The 20,639-nt window shown below is 47.8% G+C and overlaps 1 protein-coding gene across 1 annotated transcript; it reads left to right on the forward strand.

Annotated features, from left to right (window-relative positions):
- Window positions 1–16,908: 16,908 nt before the first annotated feature.
- On the forward strand, window positions 16,909–18,035 carry LOC139534846 (uncharacterized). The gene is made up of 2 exons (XM_071334300.1): window positions 16,909–17,757; window positions 17,862–18,035. Exons 1-2 carry the CDS (start codon window positions 16,909–16,911, stop codon window positions 18,033–18,035), a joined length of 1,023 nt encoding a protein of 340 aa, XP_071190401.1.
- The last annotated feature ends 2,604 nt before the right edge of the window (window positions 18,036–20,639 follow it).

Genomic DNA, 20,639 nt, shown 5'->3' on the forward strand with positions numbered 1-20,639 from the left:
TCTTTAGTATGTTACAGATACAGGTCTTTAGTATGTTACTGATACATGTCTTTAGTATGTTACTGATACATGTCTTTAGTATGTTACAGAGACATGTCTTTAGTATGTTACAGAGACATGTCTTTAGTATGTTACAGATACATGTCTTTAGTATGTTACAGATGTTTAGTCTTTAGTATGTTACAGATACAGGTCTTTAGTATGTTACAGATGTTTAGTCTTTAGTATGTTACTGATACAGGTCTTTAGTATGTTACAGATACATGTCTTTAGTATGTTACTGATACATGTCTTTAGTATGTTACTGATACATGTCTTTAGTATGTTACAGAGACATGTCTTTAGTATGTTACAGATACATGTCTTTAGTATGTTACAGATACATGTCTTTAGTATGTTACAGTTACATGTCTTTAGTATGTTACAGATACATGTCTTTAGTATGTTACAGATACATGGCTTTAGTATGTTACAGATACATGTCTTTAGTATGTTACAGATACAGGTCTTTAGTATGTTACAGATACATGTCTTTAGTATGTTACAGATACATGTCTTTAGTATGTTACAGATACATGTCTTTAGTATGTTACAGATACATGTCTTTAGTATGTTACAGATACATGTCTTTAGTATGTTACAGTTACAGGTCTTTAGTATGTTACTGATACATGTCTTTAGTATGTTACTGATACATGTCTTTAGTATGTTACTGATACATGTCTTTAGTATGTTACTGATACATGTCTTTAGTATGTTACTGATACATGTCTTTAGTATGTTACTGATACATGTCTTTAGTATGTTACTGATACATGTCTTTAGTATGTTACAGATACATGTCGTTACTGATAGAAAGATGAAAGAAGTAGTCCGGTCATGGAGTGTCTTAACAAAATTAAACCAAAATATTTAGTCTATTTTCATTCTTTGTTGTAATTACATTTTCTCCCCAATTGAGATCTTGTCTCATCTTATCTCGTCTTGTCTCATGGCTGCAACTCCCCAACTGTCTCGGGAGGTCGAAGGTCGAGTCACGCGTCCTCCGAAACATGACCCGCCAAACCGCACTTCTTAACACCCGCCCGCTTAACCCGAAAGCCAGCTGCACCAACGTGTAGGAGGAAACACGTTCAACTGACGACCGAGGTCAGCCTGAAAGTCGCTAGAGCGAGATGAGCCACATAAAGCCCCCCCCAGCCAAACCCTCCCCTAACCCGGGACGACACTGGGACAATTTTGCGCCGCCCTGTGGGACTCCTGATCACGGCCAGTTGTGACACACCCCGGGAACGAACCCAGGTCTGTAGTGACGCCTCTAGCACTGCGATGCTGTGCCTTAGACCGCTGCGCCACTCGAGAGGCCCTAGGTTGACTTCATCCAGTGTCCAGACAAATGTATTTACCCGATATGCAAATATGTGCACATTTATTGAGATATCGCGATCATTTAGAATATGTTATTACAATATTTCAGTTTTTTTTTTTTCAATAAAAAAAGTATTGTATTTGTGTCTACAATGAACTGGTAAAAAGTTAATGAATTGATAATGATATGATTAAAGGGGGGGAAATTACACTACGGGGGTGTGGTGCCTGGCCTTAAGAAGGAGCAACAAATTCACTGATTGCGACAATAAATGCTGTTACTGATTTCTCTATAGAGCATGGAACCACCCGGTGAACAGCTTGCTATCACAGTGGCCAACATGGAAGTTTCCGGGTGAAACCCTCTCCCACACACAGACGTACACCCACTATCAGAGTGATACCAGTGACCCTGGCGTTTTTAATGCGGATTAGCGTTCATTTAAACATCCGCTGTAGAAAGGGCTCTGTGCTGTGAGAGAGAGACACCTAGTCTGTCAGGCTTCTGAAATGTACCACAAGCCCAAAACCCTGCTCCCACAAGACCATTTCTCACCCAACCCCAAACCCTGCTCCCACAAGACCAGTTCTGACCCAAACCCTGCTCCCACAAGACCAGTTCTGACCCAACCCCAAACCCTGCTCCCACAAGCCCAGTTCTGACCCAAACCCTGCTCCCACAAGACCAGTTCTGACCCAAACCCTGCTCCCACAAGACCAGTTCTGACCCAAACCCCTGCTCCCACAAGACCAGTTCTGACCCAAACCCTGCTCCCACAAGACCAGTTCTGACCCAAAACCCTGCTCCCACAAGACCAGTTCTGACCCAAACCCTGCTCCCACAAGACCAGTTCTGACCCAAACCCTGCTCCCACAAGACCAGTTCTGACCCAAACCCTGCTCCCACAAGACCAGTTCTGACCCAACCCAAAACCCTGCTCCCACAAGCCCAGTTCTGACCCAACCCAAAACCTTGCTCCCAGAACCACAGTTCCGACCCAACCCAAAACCCTGCTCCCACAAGCCCAGTTCTGACCCAACCCAAAACCCTGCTCCCACAAGCCCAGTTCTGACCCAACCCCAAACCCTGCTCCCACAAGCCCAGTTCTGACCCAAACCCTGCTCCCACAAACCCAGTTCTGACCCAACCCCAAACCCTGCTCCCACAAGCCCAGTTCTGACCCAACCCCAAACCCTGCTCCCACAACCCCAGTTCTGACCCAACCCCAAACCCTGCTCCCACAACCCCAGTCCTGACCGAATCACACCACAACCCCTTTGCCCCCGTCCTAACCCAACCCAAAACCCTGCTCCCACAAGCCCAGTTCTGACCCAACCACCCCAAAACCCAAAACCTTTTCCCCAGTTCTGACCCAACCACACCAACAACAAAAAAAAAAACTCCTACCACAACCCCAGTCCTAACCCAACCACCCCACGACCCCCAAACCCTCCTACCACAACCCCAGTCCTAACCCAACCACCCCACGACCCCCAAACCCTCCTACCACAACCCCAGTCCTAACCCAACCACCCCACGACCCCCAAACCCTCCTACCACAACCCCAGTCCTAACCCAACCACCCCACGACCCCCAAACCCTCCTACCACAACCCCAGTCCTAACCCAATCACCCAACAACAACAAAAAACCTGCTCCCACAATGAGAGAGAGAGAGAAGTGCATTCAACGAAAGCAGAGAGAAAACTTTAAATTAGCATCTGTTCCTGATTTGCATGGTGGTAAATTTATGTTCCTGGAAAAGGAAAAAGGAGGGAAAGAGGGGGAGAGTGGAAGAGAAGTGACTTCAACGAAAGCAACATGGCCGTATCAGAGAACCAGAGAAGGAGACAATGCTTCCTCTAAACCGTACAATGTTGACTATTCCATTTCTACCCAATCACAGTGCAGACTTCCAACGTCTTTTTGTTTTTCAGGGCCCAGCCACCATTATAAACAGGGGCTTTTATTCAACATGTCTCAGAGTAGGAATGCTGATCTTGGATCAGTTTAGACTTTTAGGTCAGAATGCATACGAATACGAGGACAGGGGGGGGATCTGATCCTAGATCAGAATGAATCAGATAACATAGATGGAGGGTGGGGACCTGATCCTAGATCATAATGAATCAGATTACATAGACAGGGGGTGGGGGCCTGATCCTAGATCATAATGAATCAGATTACATAGATGGGGGGACCTGATCCTAGATCATAATGAATCAGATTACATAGATGGGGGGTGGGGACCTGATCCTAGATCATAATGAATCAGATTACATAGATGGGGGGTGGGGGCCTGATACTAGATCATAATGAATCAGATTACATAGACAGGGTGGGACCTGATCCTAGATCATAATGAATCAGATTACATAGATGGGGGGACCTGATCCTAGATCATAATGAATCAGATTACATAGGTGAGGTGGGGGCCTGATCCTAGATCATAATGAATCAGATTACATAGATGGGTGGGGACCTGCTCCTAGATCAGAATGAATCAGATTACATAGGTGAGGTGGGGGCCTGATCCTAGATCATAATGAATCAGATTACATAGATGGGGGGTGGGGACCTGATCCTAGATCATAATGAATCAGATAACATAGATGGGGGGTGGGGACCTGATCCTAGATCATAATGAATCAGATTACATAGACAGGGGGTGGGGACCTGATCCTAGATCATAATGAATCAGATTACATAGATAGGGGGTGGGGACCTGATCCTAGATCATAATGAATCAGATATACATAGATGGGGGGTGGGGACCTGATCCTAGATCATAATGAATCAGATTACATAGATGGGGGGTGGGGACCTGATCCTAGATCATAATGAATCAGATTACATAGACAGGGGGTGGGGACCTGATCCTAGATCATAATGAATCAGATTACATAGACAGGGGGTGGGGACCTGATCCTAGATCATAATGAATCATATAACATAGATGGGGGGTGGGGACCTGATCCTAGATCATAATGAATCAGATTTCATAGATGGGGGGTGGGGACCTGATCCTAGATCATAATGAATCAGATAACATAGATGGGGGGTGAGGTCCTGATCCTAGATCATAATGAATCAGATTACATAGACAGGGGGTGGGGACCTGATCCTAGATCATAATGAATCAGATAACATAGATGGGGGGTGAGGACCTGATCCTAGATCATAATGAATCAGATAACATAGATGGGGGGTGAGGTCCTGATCCTAGATCATAATGAATCAGATTACATAGATGAGGTGGGGGCCTGATCCTAGATCATAATGAATGAGATAACATAGATGGGGGGTGAGGTCCTGATCCTAGATCATAATGAATCAGATTACATAGATGAGGTGGGGGCCTGATCCTAGATCATAATGAATCAGATAACATAGATGGGGGGGGGGACCTGATCCTAGATCATAATGAATCAAATTACATAGATGTGGGGGGGGGACCTGATCCTAGATCATAATGAATCAAATTACATAGATGTGGGGGGGGGACCTGATCCTAGATCTGCACTCCTATCCTGAGATGCTTTCTGATTCCAGGCCCAGAAGCTGGTGGTGTGACTGTACAGCTTTAGGCTTTTTTTTTGCGGGGGGGGGTCCAGTCCAGTCTAGCCACCCCTCTATACCAGCGGATGGAGCAGTCTTCCCTGCCTGCCCAACAGCAAGGCTGGATCATACCAAATGAGAGAGTTTGCTTTAGACAGGGGGAGTAGACAATGAACTATAATGTGACTGTATGCTGAGCTGTTATAAGGCAACCTTATTTGGATGTCATGGTAAAACCATCTGAAATTAAAGTGTGGATGTTCTCAAAAGCAGAGACCTCTGGGTAACAACGAAGTGAAAATGTTTTGAGCGGGAACCCAGTACAGAAATAAAAAAATGAATCCTTTAGACAATAATTGCTATTCTAAATACCAGCAGCACAGCACAATGAAACAAGGTAAAATCACTTAAGAGTCGTTCGTAGACCTTGGGCTCTGAAGGACAACGTCAGGGTTACGGTGAGGAGAACGAGGACAGAGGGCCCCTTGTGGTGAGACTTCCTTGTTGTTATTTGACCCCTGCCGTTCTCTTGCCCCCGCGGCCTCATTGGAACAGAGGTCAAAGGTCAGGGGTTGTTCTGCCCGGGTTGGTTAACCGAAATACCTCCGTCTGTAGGAAGTCTGTAGGAAGATATCTGCTGAGCTAAAATCAGCCTCATCCCAAAGAGGATAGAGGACCACGTTCCCTCTAAGTTGGACATGACTCCAGCTCCTGGAGCCGTCTCACAAAGAACAATTGCCAGCCTGCGGGCAGAGAAGCAAGAGATTGAACTTCACTTAAAATGTACACTATCTTTCCGGGGCTTTTAAAAACAGATACAATTTGTTCCCCCCCCCCCTCTCTCTACTGTGGAAATTGGGATTGAATCAACATAATAACAGGTGTCTTTCAAGGCTGAATCACCGGCGTCATTTGATGTGGAGGATTTGAAGTGATCAGGAATGTCTGACCTGTAAAGCTCTGTTAAACAGCCACTCTTTAGAAACAGACTGCAGCATGGTTACTTCCTGAACCCCCTCTGTGTACTCACACACAGACTAACTAACTACACACACCACAGCTCTGTACTCACACACAGACTAACTAACTACACCCACCACAGCTCTGTACTCACACACAGACTAACTAACTACACACACCACAGCTCTGTACTCACACACAGACTAACTAACTACACCCACCACAGCTCTGTACTCACACACAGACTAACTAACTACACCCACCACAGCTCTGTACTCACACACAGACTAACTAACTACACCCACCACAGCTCTGTACTCACACACAGACTAACTAACTACACCCACCACAGCTCTGTACTCACACACAGACTAACTAACTACACCCACCACAGCTCTGTACTCACACACAGACTAACTAACTACACCCACCACAGCTCTGTACTCACACACAGACTAACTAACTACACCCACCACAACTCTGTACTCATACACAGACTAACTAACTACACCCACCACAACTCTGTACTCACACACAGACTAACTAACTACACCCACCACAACTCTGTACTCACACACTGACTAACTAACTACACCCACCACAGCTCTGTACTCACACACAGACTAACTAACTACACCCACCACAACTCTGTACTCACACACAGACTAACTAACTACACCCACCACAACTCTGTACTCACACACAGACTAACTAACTACACCCACCACAGCTCTGTACTCACACACAGACTAACTAACTACACCCACCACAGCTCTGTACTCACACACAGACTAACTAACTACACCCACCACAACTCTGTACTCACACACAGACTAACTAACTACACCCACCACAGCTCTGTACTCACACACAGACTAACTAACTACACCCACCACAACTCTGTACTCACACACAGACTAACTAACTACACCCACCACAACTCTGTACTCACACACAGACGAACTAACTACACCCACCACAGCTCTGTACTCACACACAGACTAACTAACTACACCCACCACAACTCTGTACTCACACACAGACTAACTAACTACACCCACCACAGCTCTGTACTCACACACAGACTAACTAACTACACCCACCACAACTCTGTACTCACACACAGACTAACTAACTACACCCACCACAGCTCTGCACTCACACACAGACTAACTAACTACACCCACCACAACTCTGTACTCACACACAGACTAACTAACTACACCCACAACAGCTCTGTACTCACACACAGACTAACTAACTACACCCACCACAACTCTGTACTCACACACAGACTAACTAACTACACCCACCACAGCTCTGTACTCATACACAGACTAACTAACTACACCCACCACAGCTCTGTACTCACACACAGACTAACTAACTACACCCACCACAGCTCTGTACTCACACACAGACTAACTAACTACACCCACCACAGCTCTGTACTCACACACAGACTAACTAACTACACCCACCACAGCTCTGTACTCACACACAGACTAACTAACTACACCCACCACAACTCTGTACTCACACACAGACTAACTAACTACACCCACCACAGCTCTGTACTCACACACAGACTAACTAACTACACCCACCACAACTCTGTACTCACACACAGACTAACTAACTACACCCACCACAACTCAGTACTCACACACAAACTAACTAACTACACCCACCACAGCTCTGTACTCACACACAGACTAACTAACTACACCCACCACAACTCTGTACTCACACACACACAGACTAACTAACTACACCCACAACAGCTCTGTACTCACACACAGACTAACTAACTACACCCACCACAACTCTGTACTCACACACCGACTAACTAACTACACCCACCACAGCTCTGCACTCACACACAGACTAACTAACTACACCCACCACAGCTCTGCACTCACACACAGACTAACTAACTACACCCACCACAACTCTGTACTCACACACAGACTAACTAACTACACCCACAACAGCTCTGTACTCACACACAGACTAACTAACTACACCCACCACAGCTCTGCACTCACACACAGACTAACTAACTACACCCACCACAACTCTGTACTCACACACAGACTAACTAACTACACCCACCACAGCTCTGTACTCACACACAGACTAACTAACTACACCCACCACAGCTCTGTACTCACACACAGACTAACTAACTACACCCACCACAACTCTGTACTCACACACAGACTAACTAACTACACCCACCACAGCTCTGCACTCACACACAGACTAACTAACTACACCCACCACAACTCTGTACTCACACACAGACTAACTAACTACACCCACCACAGCTCTGTACTCACACACAGACTAACTAACTACACCCACCACAACTCTGTACTCACACACAGACTAACTAACTACACCCACCACAGCTCTGTACTCACACACAGACTAACTAACTACACCCACCACAGCTCTGTACTCACACACAGACTAACTAACTACACCCACCACAGCTCTGTACTCACACACACACAGACTAACTAACTACACCCACCACAACTCTGTACTCACACACAGACTAACTAACTACACCCACCACAGCTCTGTACTCACACACAGACTAACTAACTACACCCACCACAACTCTGTACTCACACACAGACTAACTAACTACACCCACCACAACTCTGTACTCACACACAGACTAACTAACTACACCCACCACAGCTCTGTACTCACACACAGACTAACTAACTACACCCACCACAGCTCTGTACTCACACACAGACTAACTAACTACACCCACCACAGCTCTGTACTCACACACAGACTAACTAACTACACCCACCACAGCTCTGTACTCACACACAGACTAACTAACTACACCCACCACAGCTCTGTACTCACACACAGACTAACTAACTACACCCACCACAGCTCTGTACTCACACACAGACTAACTAACTACACCCACCACAGCTCTGTACTCACACACAGACTAACTAACTACACCCACAACAGCTCTGTACTCACACACAGACTAACTAACTACACCCACCACAGCTCTGTACTCACACACAGACTAACTAACTACACCCACCACAGCTCTGTACTCACACACAGACTAACTAACTACACCCACCACAGCTCTGTACTCACACACAGACTAACTAACTACACCCACCACAGCTCTGTACTCACACACAGACTAACTAACTACACCCACCACAGCTCTGTACTCACACACAGACTAACTAACTACACCCACCACAGCTCTGTACTCACACACAGACTAACTAACTACACCCACCACAACTCTGTACTCACACACAGACTAACTAACTACACCCACCACAGCTCTGTACTCACACACAGACTAACTAACTACACCCACCACAACTCTGTACTCACACACAGACTAACTAACTACACCCACCACAACTCTGTACTCACACACAGACTAACTAACTACACCCACCACAGCTCTGTACTCACACACAGACTAACTAACTACACCCACCACAACTCTGTACTCACACACAGACTAACTAACTACACCCACCACAGCTCTGTACTCACACACAGACTAACTAACTACACCCACCACAACTCTGTACTCACACACCGACTAACTAACTACACCCACCACAGCTCTGCACTCACACACAGACTAACTAACTACACCCACCACAGCTCTGCACTCACACACAGACTAACTAACTACACCCACCACAACTCTGTACTCACACACAGACTAACTAACTACACCCACAACAGCTCTGTACTCACACACAGACTAACTAACTACACCCACCACAGCTCTGCACTCACACACAGACTAACTAACTACACCCACCACAACTCTGTACTCACACACAGACTAACTAACTACACCCACCACAGCTCTGTACTCACACACAGACTAACTAACTACACCCACCACAGCTCTGTACTCACACACAGACTAACTAACTACACCCACCACAACTCTGTACTCACACACAGACTAACTAACTACACCCACCACAGCTCTGCACTCACACACAGACTAACTAACTACACCCACCACAACTCTGTACTCACACACAGACTAACTAACTACACCCACCACAGCTCTGTACTCACACACAGACTAACTAACTACACCCACCACAACTCTGTACTCACACACAGACTAACTAACTACACCCACCACAGCTCTGTACTCACACACAGACTAACTAACTACACCCACCACAGCTCTGTACTCACACACAGACTAACTAACTACACCCACCACAGCTCTGTACTCACACACACACAGACTAACTAACTACACCCACCACAACTCTGTACTCACACACAGACTAACTAACTACACCCACCACAGCTCTGTACTCACACACAGACTAACTAACTACACCCACCACAGCTCTGTACTCACACACAGACTAACTAACTACACCCACCACAGCTCTGTACTCACACACAGACTAACTAACTACACCCACCACAACTCTGTACTCACACACAGACTAACTAACTACACCCACCACAGCTCTGTACTCACACACAGACTAACTAACTACACCCACCACAGCTCTGTACTCACACACAGACTAACTAACTACACCCACTACAGCTCTGTACTCACACACAGACTAACTAACTACACCCACCACAGCTCTGTACTCACACACAGACTAACTAACTACACCCACCACAGCTCTGTACTCACACACAGACTAACTAACTACACCCACCACAGCTCTGTACTCACACACAGACTAACTAACTACACCCACCACAGCTCTGTACTCATACACAGACTAACTAACTACACCCACCACAGCTCTGTACTCACACACAGACTAACTAACTACACCCACCACAGCTCTGTACTCACACACAGACTAACTAACTACACCCACCACAGCTCTGTACTCACACACAGACTAACTAACTACACCCACCACAGGCTCTGTACTCACACACAGACTAACTAACTACACCCACCACAACTCTGTACTCACACACAGACTAACTAACTACACCCACCACAGCTCTGCACTCACACACAGACTAACTAACTACACCCACCACAACTCTGTACTCACACACAGACTAACTAACTACACCCACAACAGCTCTGTACTCACACACAGACTAACTAACTACACCCACCACAGCTCTGCACTCACACACAGACTAACTAACTACACGCACCACAGCTCTGTACTCACACACAGACTAACTAACTACACCCACCACAACGCTGTACTCACACACAGACTAACTAACTACACACACCACAGCTCTGTAGTCACACACAGACTAACTAACTACACCCACCACAACTCTGTACTCACACACAGACTAACCTACTACACCCACCACAGCTCTGTACTCACACACAGACTAACTAACTACACCCACCACAACTCTGTACTCACACACAGACTAACTAACTACACCCACCACAACTCTGTACTCACACACAGACTAACTAACTACATCCACCACAGCTCTGTACTCACACACAGACTAACTAACTACACCCACCACAGCTCTGTACTCACACACAGACTAACTAACTACACCCACCACAACTCTGTACTCACACACAGACTAACTAACTACACCCACCACAGCTCTGCACTCACACACAGACTAACTAACTACACCCACCACAACTCTGTACTCACACACAGACTAACTAACTACACCCACCACAGCTCTGTACTCACACACAGACTAACTAACTACACCCACCACAACTCTGTACTCACACACAGACTAACTAACTACACCCACCACAGCTCTGTACTCACACACAGACTAACTAACTACACCCACCACAGCTCTGTACTCACACACAGACTAACTAACTACACCCACCACAGCTCTGTACTCACACACACACAGACTAACTAACTACACCCACCACAACTCTGTACTCACACACAGACTAACTAACTACACCCACCACAGCTCTGTACTCACACACAGACTAACTAACTACACCCACCACAGCTCTGTACTCACACACAGACTAACTAACTACACCCACCACAGCTCTGTACTCACACACAGACTAACTAACTACACCCACCACAGCTCTGTACTCACACACAGACTAACTAACTACACCCACCACAGCTCTGTACTCACACACAGACTAACTAACTACACCCACCACAGCTCTGTACTCACACACAGACTAACTAACTACACCCACCACAGCTCTGTACTCACACACAGACTAACTAACTACACCCACCACAGCTCTGTACTCACACACAGACTAACTAACTACACCCACCACAACTCTGTACTCACACACAGACTAACTAACTACACCCACCACAGCTCTGTACTCACACACAGACTAACTAACTACACCCACCACAGCTCTGTACTCACACACAGACTAACTAACTACACCCACCACAGCTCTGTACTCACACACAGACTAACTAACTACACCCACCACAACTCTGTACTCACACACAGACTAACTAACTACACCCACCACAACTCTGTACTCACACACAGACTAACTAACTACACCCACCACAGCTCTGTACTCACACACAGACTAACTAACTACACCCACCACAGCTCTGTACTCACACACAGACTAACTAACTACACCCACCACAGCTCTGTACTCACACACAGACTAACTAACTACACCCACCACAGCTCTGTACTCACACACAGACTAACTAACTACACCCACCACAGCTCTGTACTCACACACAGACTAACTAACTACACCCACCACAACTCTGTACTCACACACAGACTAACTAACTACACCCACCACAACTCTGTACTCACACACAGACTAACTAACTACACCCACCACAGCTCTGTACTCACACACAGACTAACTAACTACACCCACCACAGCTCTGTAATCACACACAGACTAACTAACTACACCCACCACAACTCTGTACTCACACACAGACTAACTAACTACACCCACCACAACTCTGTACTCACACACAGACTAACTAACTACACCCACCACAGCTCTGTACTCACACACAGACTAACTAACTACACCCACCACAGCTCTGTACTCACACACAGACTAACTAACTACACCCACCACAGCTCTGTACTCACACACAGACTAACTAACTACACCCACCACAACTCTGTACTCACACACAGACTAACTAACTACACCCACCACAACTCTGTACTCACACACAGACTAACTAACTACACCCACCACAGCTCTGTACTCACACACAGACTAACTAACTACACCCACCACAGCTCTGTACTCACACACAGACTAACTAACTACACCCACCACAGCTCTGTACTCACACACAGACTAACTAACTACACCCACCACAGCTCTGTACTCACACACAGACTAACTAACTACACCCACCACAGCTCTGTACTCACACACAGACTAACTAACTACACCCACCACAACTCTGTACTCACACACAGACTAACTAACTACACCCACCACAACTCTGTACTCACACACAGACTAACTAACTACACCCACCACAGCTCTGTACTCACACACAGACTAACTAACTACACCCACCACAGCTCTGTAATCACACACAGACTAACTAACTACACCCACCACAACTCTGTACTCACACACAGACTAACTAACTACACCCACCACAGCTCTGTACTCACACACAGACTACCTAACTACACCCACCACAGCTCTGTACTCACACACAGACTAACTAACTACACCCACCACAGCTCTGTACTCACACACAGACTAACTAACTACACCCACCACAACTCTGTTAAAGACAACACAGGCAAACGACATGGGGGGGGGGGGGGGGGGAGAGATTGATGGGTCTGTTGGTAGTGATAACGGACCACCTCTACTTTACCTGACTGGTATGAACCTCTACCTGTTGACCTGACCAATGTCCTGATACCAGGCCTCCTATCCCGTCTGGACCCCCCCCCCCCCCCCCCCCATGCTGCATGTCTGTCTGCCCGGCAACCAGGTGCTTTGTGTCTCTGTGTTTGTGGACAAACAGACTAACAGTGTAGCGGTAGGAGGGGTGGAGGAGTCATGACGGGCTCAGGCCAGGTCACCAGGGTCCTGGGAACGGGAGGGAGGGAGAGACCATCACCTGGTACCCTGCTGCATGGTCCTCTGACTGGGGGGGCTGGGAGACCCACCCACAGACTTATAGCATGGAGACCGGTGTATTATCAGATAAAAAGAGAAGAGGCGAGGAGGGAGGGATTAGGGAGAGAGGGAGGGAGGGGGGGTGATTGAGTTATTCTGTGGCTTATCTTGTTCCGATGCTAACAGCTTTATAGCTATCAGATGCTGCTGGGTGGTGAATGTTAAAGGGTTTCAGATATCACAGCTCTCTCTCTCTCTCTCTCTCTCTCTCTCTCTCTCTCTCTCTCTCGGTGTCTCTCTCTGTGTCTCTGTCTGTCTGTCTCTCTCTCTGTCTCTGTCTCTGTCTCTGTCTCTGTCTCTGTCTCTGTCTCTGTCTCTGTCTCTGTCGCTCTCTCTCTCTCTCTCTCTCTCTGTCTCTGTCGCTCTCTCTCTCTTTCTCTCTCTCTCTCTCTCTCTCTCTCTCTCTCTCTCTCTCTCTCTCTCTCTCTCTCTCTCTCTCTCTCTCTCTCTCTCTCTCTCTCTCTCTCTCTCTCTCTCTCTCTCTCTGTCTCTCTCTCTCTCCCTCTCTCTCTCTCTTTCTTTCTCTCTCCCTCTCTCTCTCTCTCTCTCTCTCGTTGTGGTTCTCCTCTCCCTCCACCAGGGCTAGGTTCTCCTCCCCCCTCCACCAGGGCTAGGTTCTCCTCCCCCCTCCACCAGGGCTAGGTTCTCCTCTCCCTCCACCAGGGCTAGGTTCTCCTCCCCCCTCCACCAGGGCTAGGTTCTCCTCCCCCTCGACCAGGGCTAGGTTCTCCTCCCCTTCCACCAGGGCTAGGTTCTCCTCCCCCTCCACCAGGGCTAGGTTCTCCTCTCCCTCCACCAGGGCTAGGTTCTCCTCTCCCTCCACCAGGGCTAGGTTCTCCTCCCCCTCCACCAGGGCTAGGTTCTCCTCCCCCTTCCACCAGGGCTAGGTTCTCCTCCCCCCTCCACCAGGGCTAGGTTCTCCCCCCCCCCCCCCCACCAGGGCTAGGTTCTCCTCCCCCCTCCACCAGGGCTAGGTTCTCCTCCCCCTCCACCAGGGCTAGGTTCTCCTCTCCCTCCACCAGGGCTAGGTTCTCCTCCCCCTCCACCAGGGCTAGGTTCTCCTCTCCCTCCACCAGGGCTAGGTTCTCCTCTCCCTCCACCAGGGCTAGGTTCTCCTCCCCCCTCCACCAGGGCTAGGTTCTCCTCCTCCTCCACCAGGGCTAGGTTCTCCTCCCCCCTCCACCAGGGCTAGGTTCTCCTCCCCCCTCCACCAGGGCTAGGTTCTCCTCCCCCTCCACCAGGGCTAGGTTCTCCTCCCCCTTCCACCAGGGCTAGGTTCTCCTCCCCCCTCCACCAGGGCTAGGTTCTCCTCCCCCCTCCACCAGGGCTAGGTTCTCCTCCCCCTCCACCAGGGCTAGGTTCTCCTCCCCCCTCCACCAGGGCTAGGTTCTCCTCCTCCTCCACCAGGGCTAGGTTCTCCTCCCCCCTCCACCAGGGCTAGGTTCTCCTCCCCTCCACCAGGGCCAGGTTCTCCTCTCCCCTCCACCAGGGCTAGGTTCTCCTCTCCCCTCCACCAGGGCTAGGTTCTCCTCCCCCCTCCACCAGGGCTATGTTCTCTTTCTCTGATTCTATATTTAGTTTCTCCATTTCCTCTTTGAGGAATGGGATGAGTATGTGTGTCTGTGAATAAGCGTGTCTGTGTGTGTGTGTGTGTGTGTGAGATGTTTTTATTTTAAAAATACCTTTAGTTTAGCCCAATAGTTACATAATTAAAATAACAAACTGTACTTCATTTTAAAGGACAAACTTTACTTCATTTAAAAGAACAAACTGTACTTCATTTTAAAGAACAAACTGTACTTCATTTTAAAGGACAAACTTTACTTCATTTAAAAGAACAAACTGTACTTCATTTTAAAGAACAAACTATACTTCATTTTAAAGAACAAACTGTACTTCATTTTAAAGAACAAACTGTACTTCATTTTAAAGGACAAACTTTACTTCATTTAAAAGAACAAACTGTACTTCATTTTAAAGAACAAACTGTACTTCATTTTAAAGAACAAACTGTACTTCATTTTAAAGGACAAACTTTACTTCATTTTAAAGAACAAACTGGACTTCCTTTTAAAGGACAAACTGTACTTCATTTTAAAGGACAAACTTTACTTCATTTTAAAGAACAAACTGTACTTCATTTTAAAGAACAAACTGTACTTCATTTTAAAGAACAAACTGTACTTCATTTTAAAGGACAAACTATACTTCATTTTAAAGAACAAACTGTACTTCATTTTAAAGAACAAACTGTACTTCATTTTAAAGGACAAACTTTACTTCATTTAAAAGAACAAACTGTACTTCATTTTAAAGAACAAACTGTACTTCATTTTAAAGAACAAACTGTACTTCATTTTAAAGAACAAACTATACTTCATTTTAAAGAACAAACTGTACTTCATTTTAAAGGACAAACTTTACTTCATTTTAAAGAACAAACTGGACTTCCTTTTAAAGGACAAACTGTATTTCATTTTAAAGAACAAACTGTACTTCATTTTAAAGAACGAACTGGACTTCATTTAAAATAACAAACTGTACTTCATTTTAAAGAACAAACTATACTTCATTTTAAAGAACAAACTGTACTTCATTTTAAAGGACAAACTTTACTTCATTTTAAAGAACAAACTGTACTTCATTTTAAAGAACGAACTGGACTTCATTTAAAATAACAAACTGTACTTCATTTTAAAGGACCTAGAAAGATAGAAACAAAATAAGATTGAACCCCCCTTGACGCACCACACCCCTACAAAGTCCACCAGATAGTTCACCAGCCCCCATAGACATGTCCCAGTGTCCCTCAGATGGTTCACCAGCCCCCATAGACATGTCCCAGTGTCCCCCAGATGGTTCACCAGCCCCCCATGTTCCAGTGTCCCTCAGATGGTCCACCAACCCCCATAGACATGTACCAGGGTCCCTCAGATGGTTCACCAGCCCCCCATGTTCCAGTGTCCCCAGATGGTTCACCAGCCCCCATAGACATGTACCAGTGTCCCTCAGATGGTTCACCAGCCCCCCATGTTCCAGTGTCCCCAGATGGTTCACCAGCCCCCCATGTTCCAGTATCCCCCAGATGGTTCACCAGCCCCCCATGTTCCAGTGTCCCCAGATGGTTTACCAGCCCCCATAGACATGTACCAGTGTCCCTCAGATGGTTCACCAGCCCCCCATGTTCCAGTGTCCCCCAGATGGTTCACCAGCCCCCCATGTTCCAGTGTCCCCCAGATGGTTCACCAGCCCCCCATGTTCCAGTGTCCCCCAGATGGTTCACCAGCCCCCCATGTTCCAGTGTCCCCAGATGGTTCACCAGCCCCCCATGTTCCAGTGTCCCCAGATGGTTCACCAGCCCCCATGTTCCAGTGTCCCCAGATGGTTCACCAGCCCCCATGTTCCAGTGTCCCCAGATGGTTCACCAGCCCCTATGTTCCAGTGTCCCCCAGATGGTTCACCAGCCCCCCATGTTCCAGTGTCCCCAGATGGTTCACCAGCCCCCATGTTCCAGTGTCCCCAGATGGTTCACCAGCCCCCATGTTCCAGTGTCCCCAGATGGTTCACCAGCCCCCATGTTCCAGTGTCCCCAGATGGTTCACCAGCCCCCCATGTTCCAGTGTCCCCAGATGGTTCACCAGCCCTCCATGTTCCAGTGTCCCCAGATGGTTCACCAGCCCTCCATGTTCCAGTGTCCCCAGATGGTTCACCAGCCCCCCATGTTCCAGTGTCCCCAGATGGTTCACCAGCCCTCCATGTTCCAGTGTCCCCAGATGGTTCACCAGCCCCCATGTTCCAGTGTCCCCAGATGGTTCACCAGCCCCCCATGTTCCAGTGTCCCCAGATGGTTCACCAGCCCTCCATGTTCCAGTGTCCCCAGATGGTTCACCAGCCCCCATGTTCCAGTGTCCCCAGATGGTTCACCAGCCCCCCATGTTCCAGTGTCCCCAGATGGTTCACCAGCCCCCATGTTCCAGTGTGAGCTGAGCCCACACCAGCAGCACAGCTCTGGGGTCAGTACACTATACCTAGACCCTCCTCCTGTTGGCTACACTATACCTAGACCCTCCTCGTATTGGCTACACTATACCTAGACCCTCCTCCTGTTGGCTACACTATACCTAGACCCTCCTCCTATTGGCTACACTATACCTAGACCCTCCTCCTGTTGGCTACACTATACCTAGACCCTCCTCCTATTGGCTACACTATACCTAGACCCTCCTCCTGTTGGCTACACTATACCTAGACCCTCCTCCTGTTGGTTACACTATACCTAGACCCTCCTCCTGTTGACTACACTATACCTAGACCATCCTCCTGTTGGCTACACTATACCTAGACCCTCCTCCTGTTGGCTACTCTATACCTAGACCCTCCTCCTGTTGGCTACTCTATACCTAGACCCTCCTCCTGTTGGCTACTCTATACCTAGACCCTCCTCCTATTGGCTACACTATACCTAGACCCTCCTCCTGGCTACACTATACCTAGACCCTCCTCCTGTTGACTACACTATACCTAGACCCTCCTCCTGTTGGCTACACTATACCTAGACCCTCCTCCTATTGGCTACACTATACCTAGACCCTCCTCCTCATGTTGACTACACTATACCTAGACCCTCCTCCTGGCTACACTATACCTAGACCCTCCTCCTATTGGCTACACTATACCTAGACCCTCCTCCTGGCTACACTATACCTAGACCCTCCTCCTATTGACTACACTATACCTAGACCCTCCTCCTATTGGCTACACTATATCTAGACCCTCCTCCTGGCTACACTATACCTAGACCCTCCTCCTGGCTACACTATACCTAGACCCTCCTCCTGTTGGCTACACTATACCTAGACCCTCCTCCTATTGGCTACACTATATCTAGACCCTCCTCCTGGCTACACTATACCTAGACCCTCCTCCTGGCTACACTATACCTAGACCCTCCTCCTATTGACTACACTATACCTAGACCCTCCTCCTATTGGCTACACTATACCTAGACCCTCCTCCTGGCTACACTATACCTAGACCCTCCTCCTATTGGCTACACTATACCTAGACCCTCCTCCTATTGACTACACTATACCTAGACCCTCCTCCTATTGGCTACACTATATCTAGACCCTCCTCCTGGCTACACTATACCTAGACCCTCCTCCTGTTGGCTACACTATACCTAGACCCTCCTCCTGGCTACACTATACCTAGACCCTCCTCCTGTTGGCTACACTATACCTAGACCCTCCTCCTGTTGACTACACTATACCTAGACCCTCCTCCTATTGGCTACACTATACCTAGACCCTCCTCCTGTTGGCTACACTATACCTAGACCCTCCTCCTGTTGACTACACTATACCTAGACCCTCCTCCTATTGGCTACACTATACCTAGACCCTCCTCCTGTTGGCTACACTACACCTAGACCCTCCTCCTATTGGCTACACTATACCTAGACCCTCCTCCTGTTGGCTACACTATACCTAGACCCTCCTCGTATTGGCTACACTATACCTAGACCCTCCTCCTGTTGGCTACACTATACCTAGACCCTCCTCCTATTGGCTACACTATACCTAGACCCTCCTCCTGTTGGCTACACTATACCTAGACCCTCCTCCTGTTGGCTACACTATACCTAGACCCTCCTCCTGTTGGCTACTCTATACCTAGACCCTCCTCCTATTGGCTACACTATACCTAGACCCTCCTCCTGGCTACACTATACCTAGACCCTCCTCCTGGCTACACTATACCTAGACCCTCCTCCTGTTGGCTACACTATACCTAGACCCTCCTCCTATTGGCTACACTATACCTAGACCCTCCTCCTATTGGCTACACTATACCTAGACCCTCCTCCTGGCTACACTATACCTAGACCCTCCTCCTGGCTACACTATACCTAGACCCTCCTCCTGTTGGCTACACTATACCTAGACCCTCCTCCTGTTGGCTACACTATACCTAGACCCTCCTCCTATTGGCTACACTATACCTAGACCCTCCTCCTGGCTACACTATACCTAGACCCTCCTCCTGTTGGCTACTCTATACCTAGACCCTCCTCCTCCTGGCTACACTATACCTAGACCCTCCTCCTGTTGACTACACTATACCTAGACCCTCCTCCTATTGGCTACACTATACCTAGACCCTCCTCCACCTGGCTACACTATACCTAGACCCTCCCCCTGTTGGCTACACTATACCTAGACCCTCCTCCTGTTGGCTACACTATACCTAGACCCTCCTCCTGTTGGCTACACTATACCTAGACCCTCCTCCTATTGGCTACACTATACCTAGACCCTCCTCCTATTGGCTACACTATACCTAGACCCTCCTCCTCCTGGCTACACTATACCTAGACCCTCCTCCTGTTGGCTACACTATACCTAGACCCTCCTCCTGGCTACACTATACCTAGACCCTCCTCCTGTTGGCTACACTATACCTAGACCCTCCTCCTAGCTACACTATACCTTCCTCTTGTTGGCTACACTATACCTAGACCCTCCTCCTGTCTCCTCCTCACTAATGCATCGAGGTGAGACTGTCTCCTCCTCACTAATGGATC

The sequence above is a fragment of the Salvelinus alpinus genome, chromosome 11 (genome assembly GCF_045679555.1).
Source record: "Salvelinus alpinus chromosome 11, SLU_Salpinus.1, whole genome shotgun sequence".
Taxonomy (NCBI): Eukaryota; Metazoa; Chordata; class Actinopteri; order Salmoniformes; family Salmonidae; genus Salvelinus; species Salvelinus alpinus.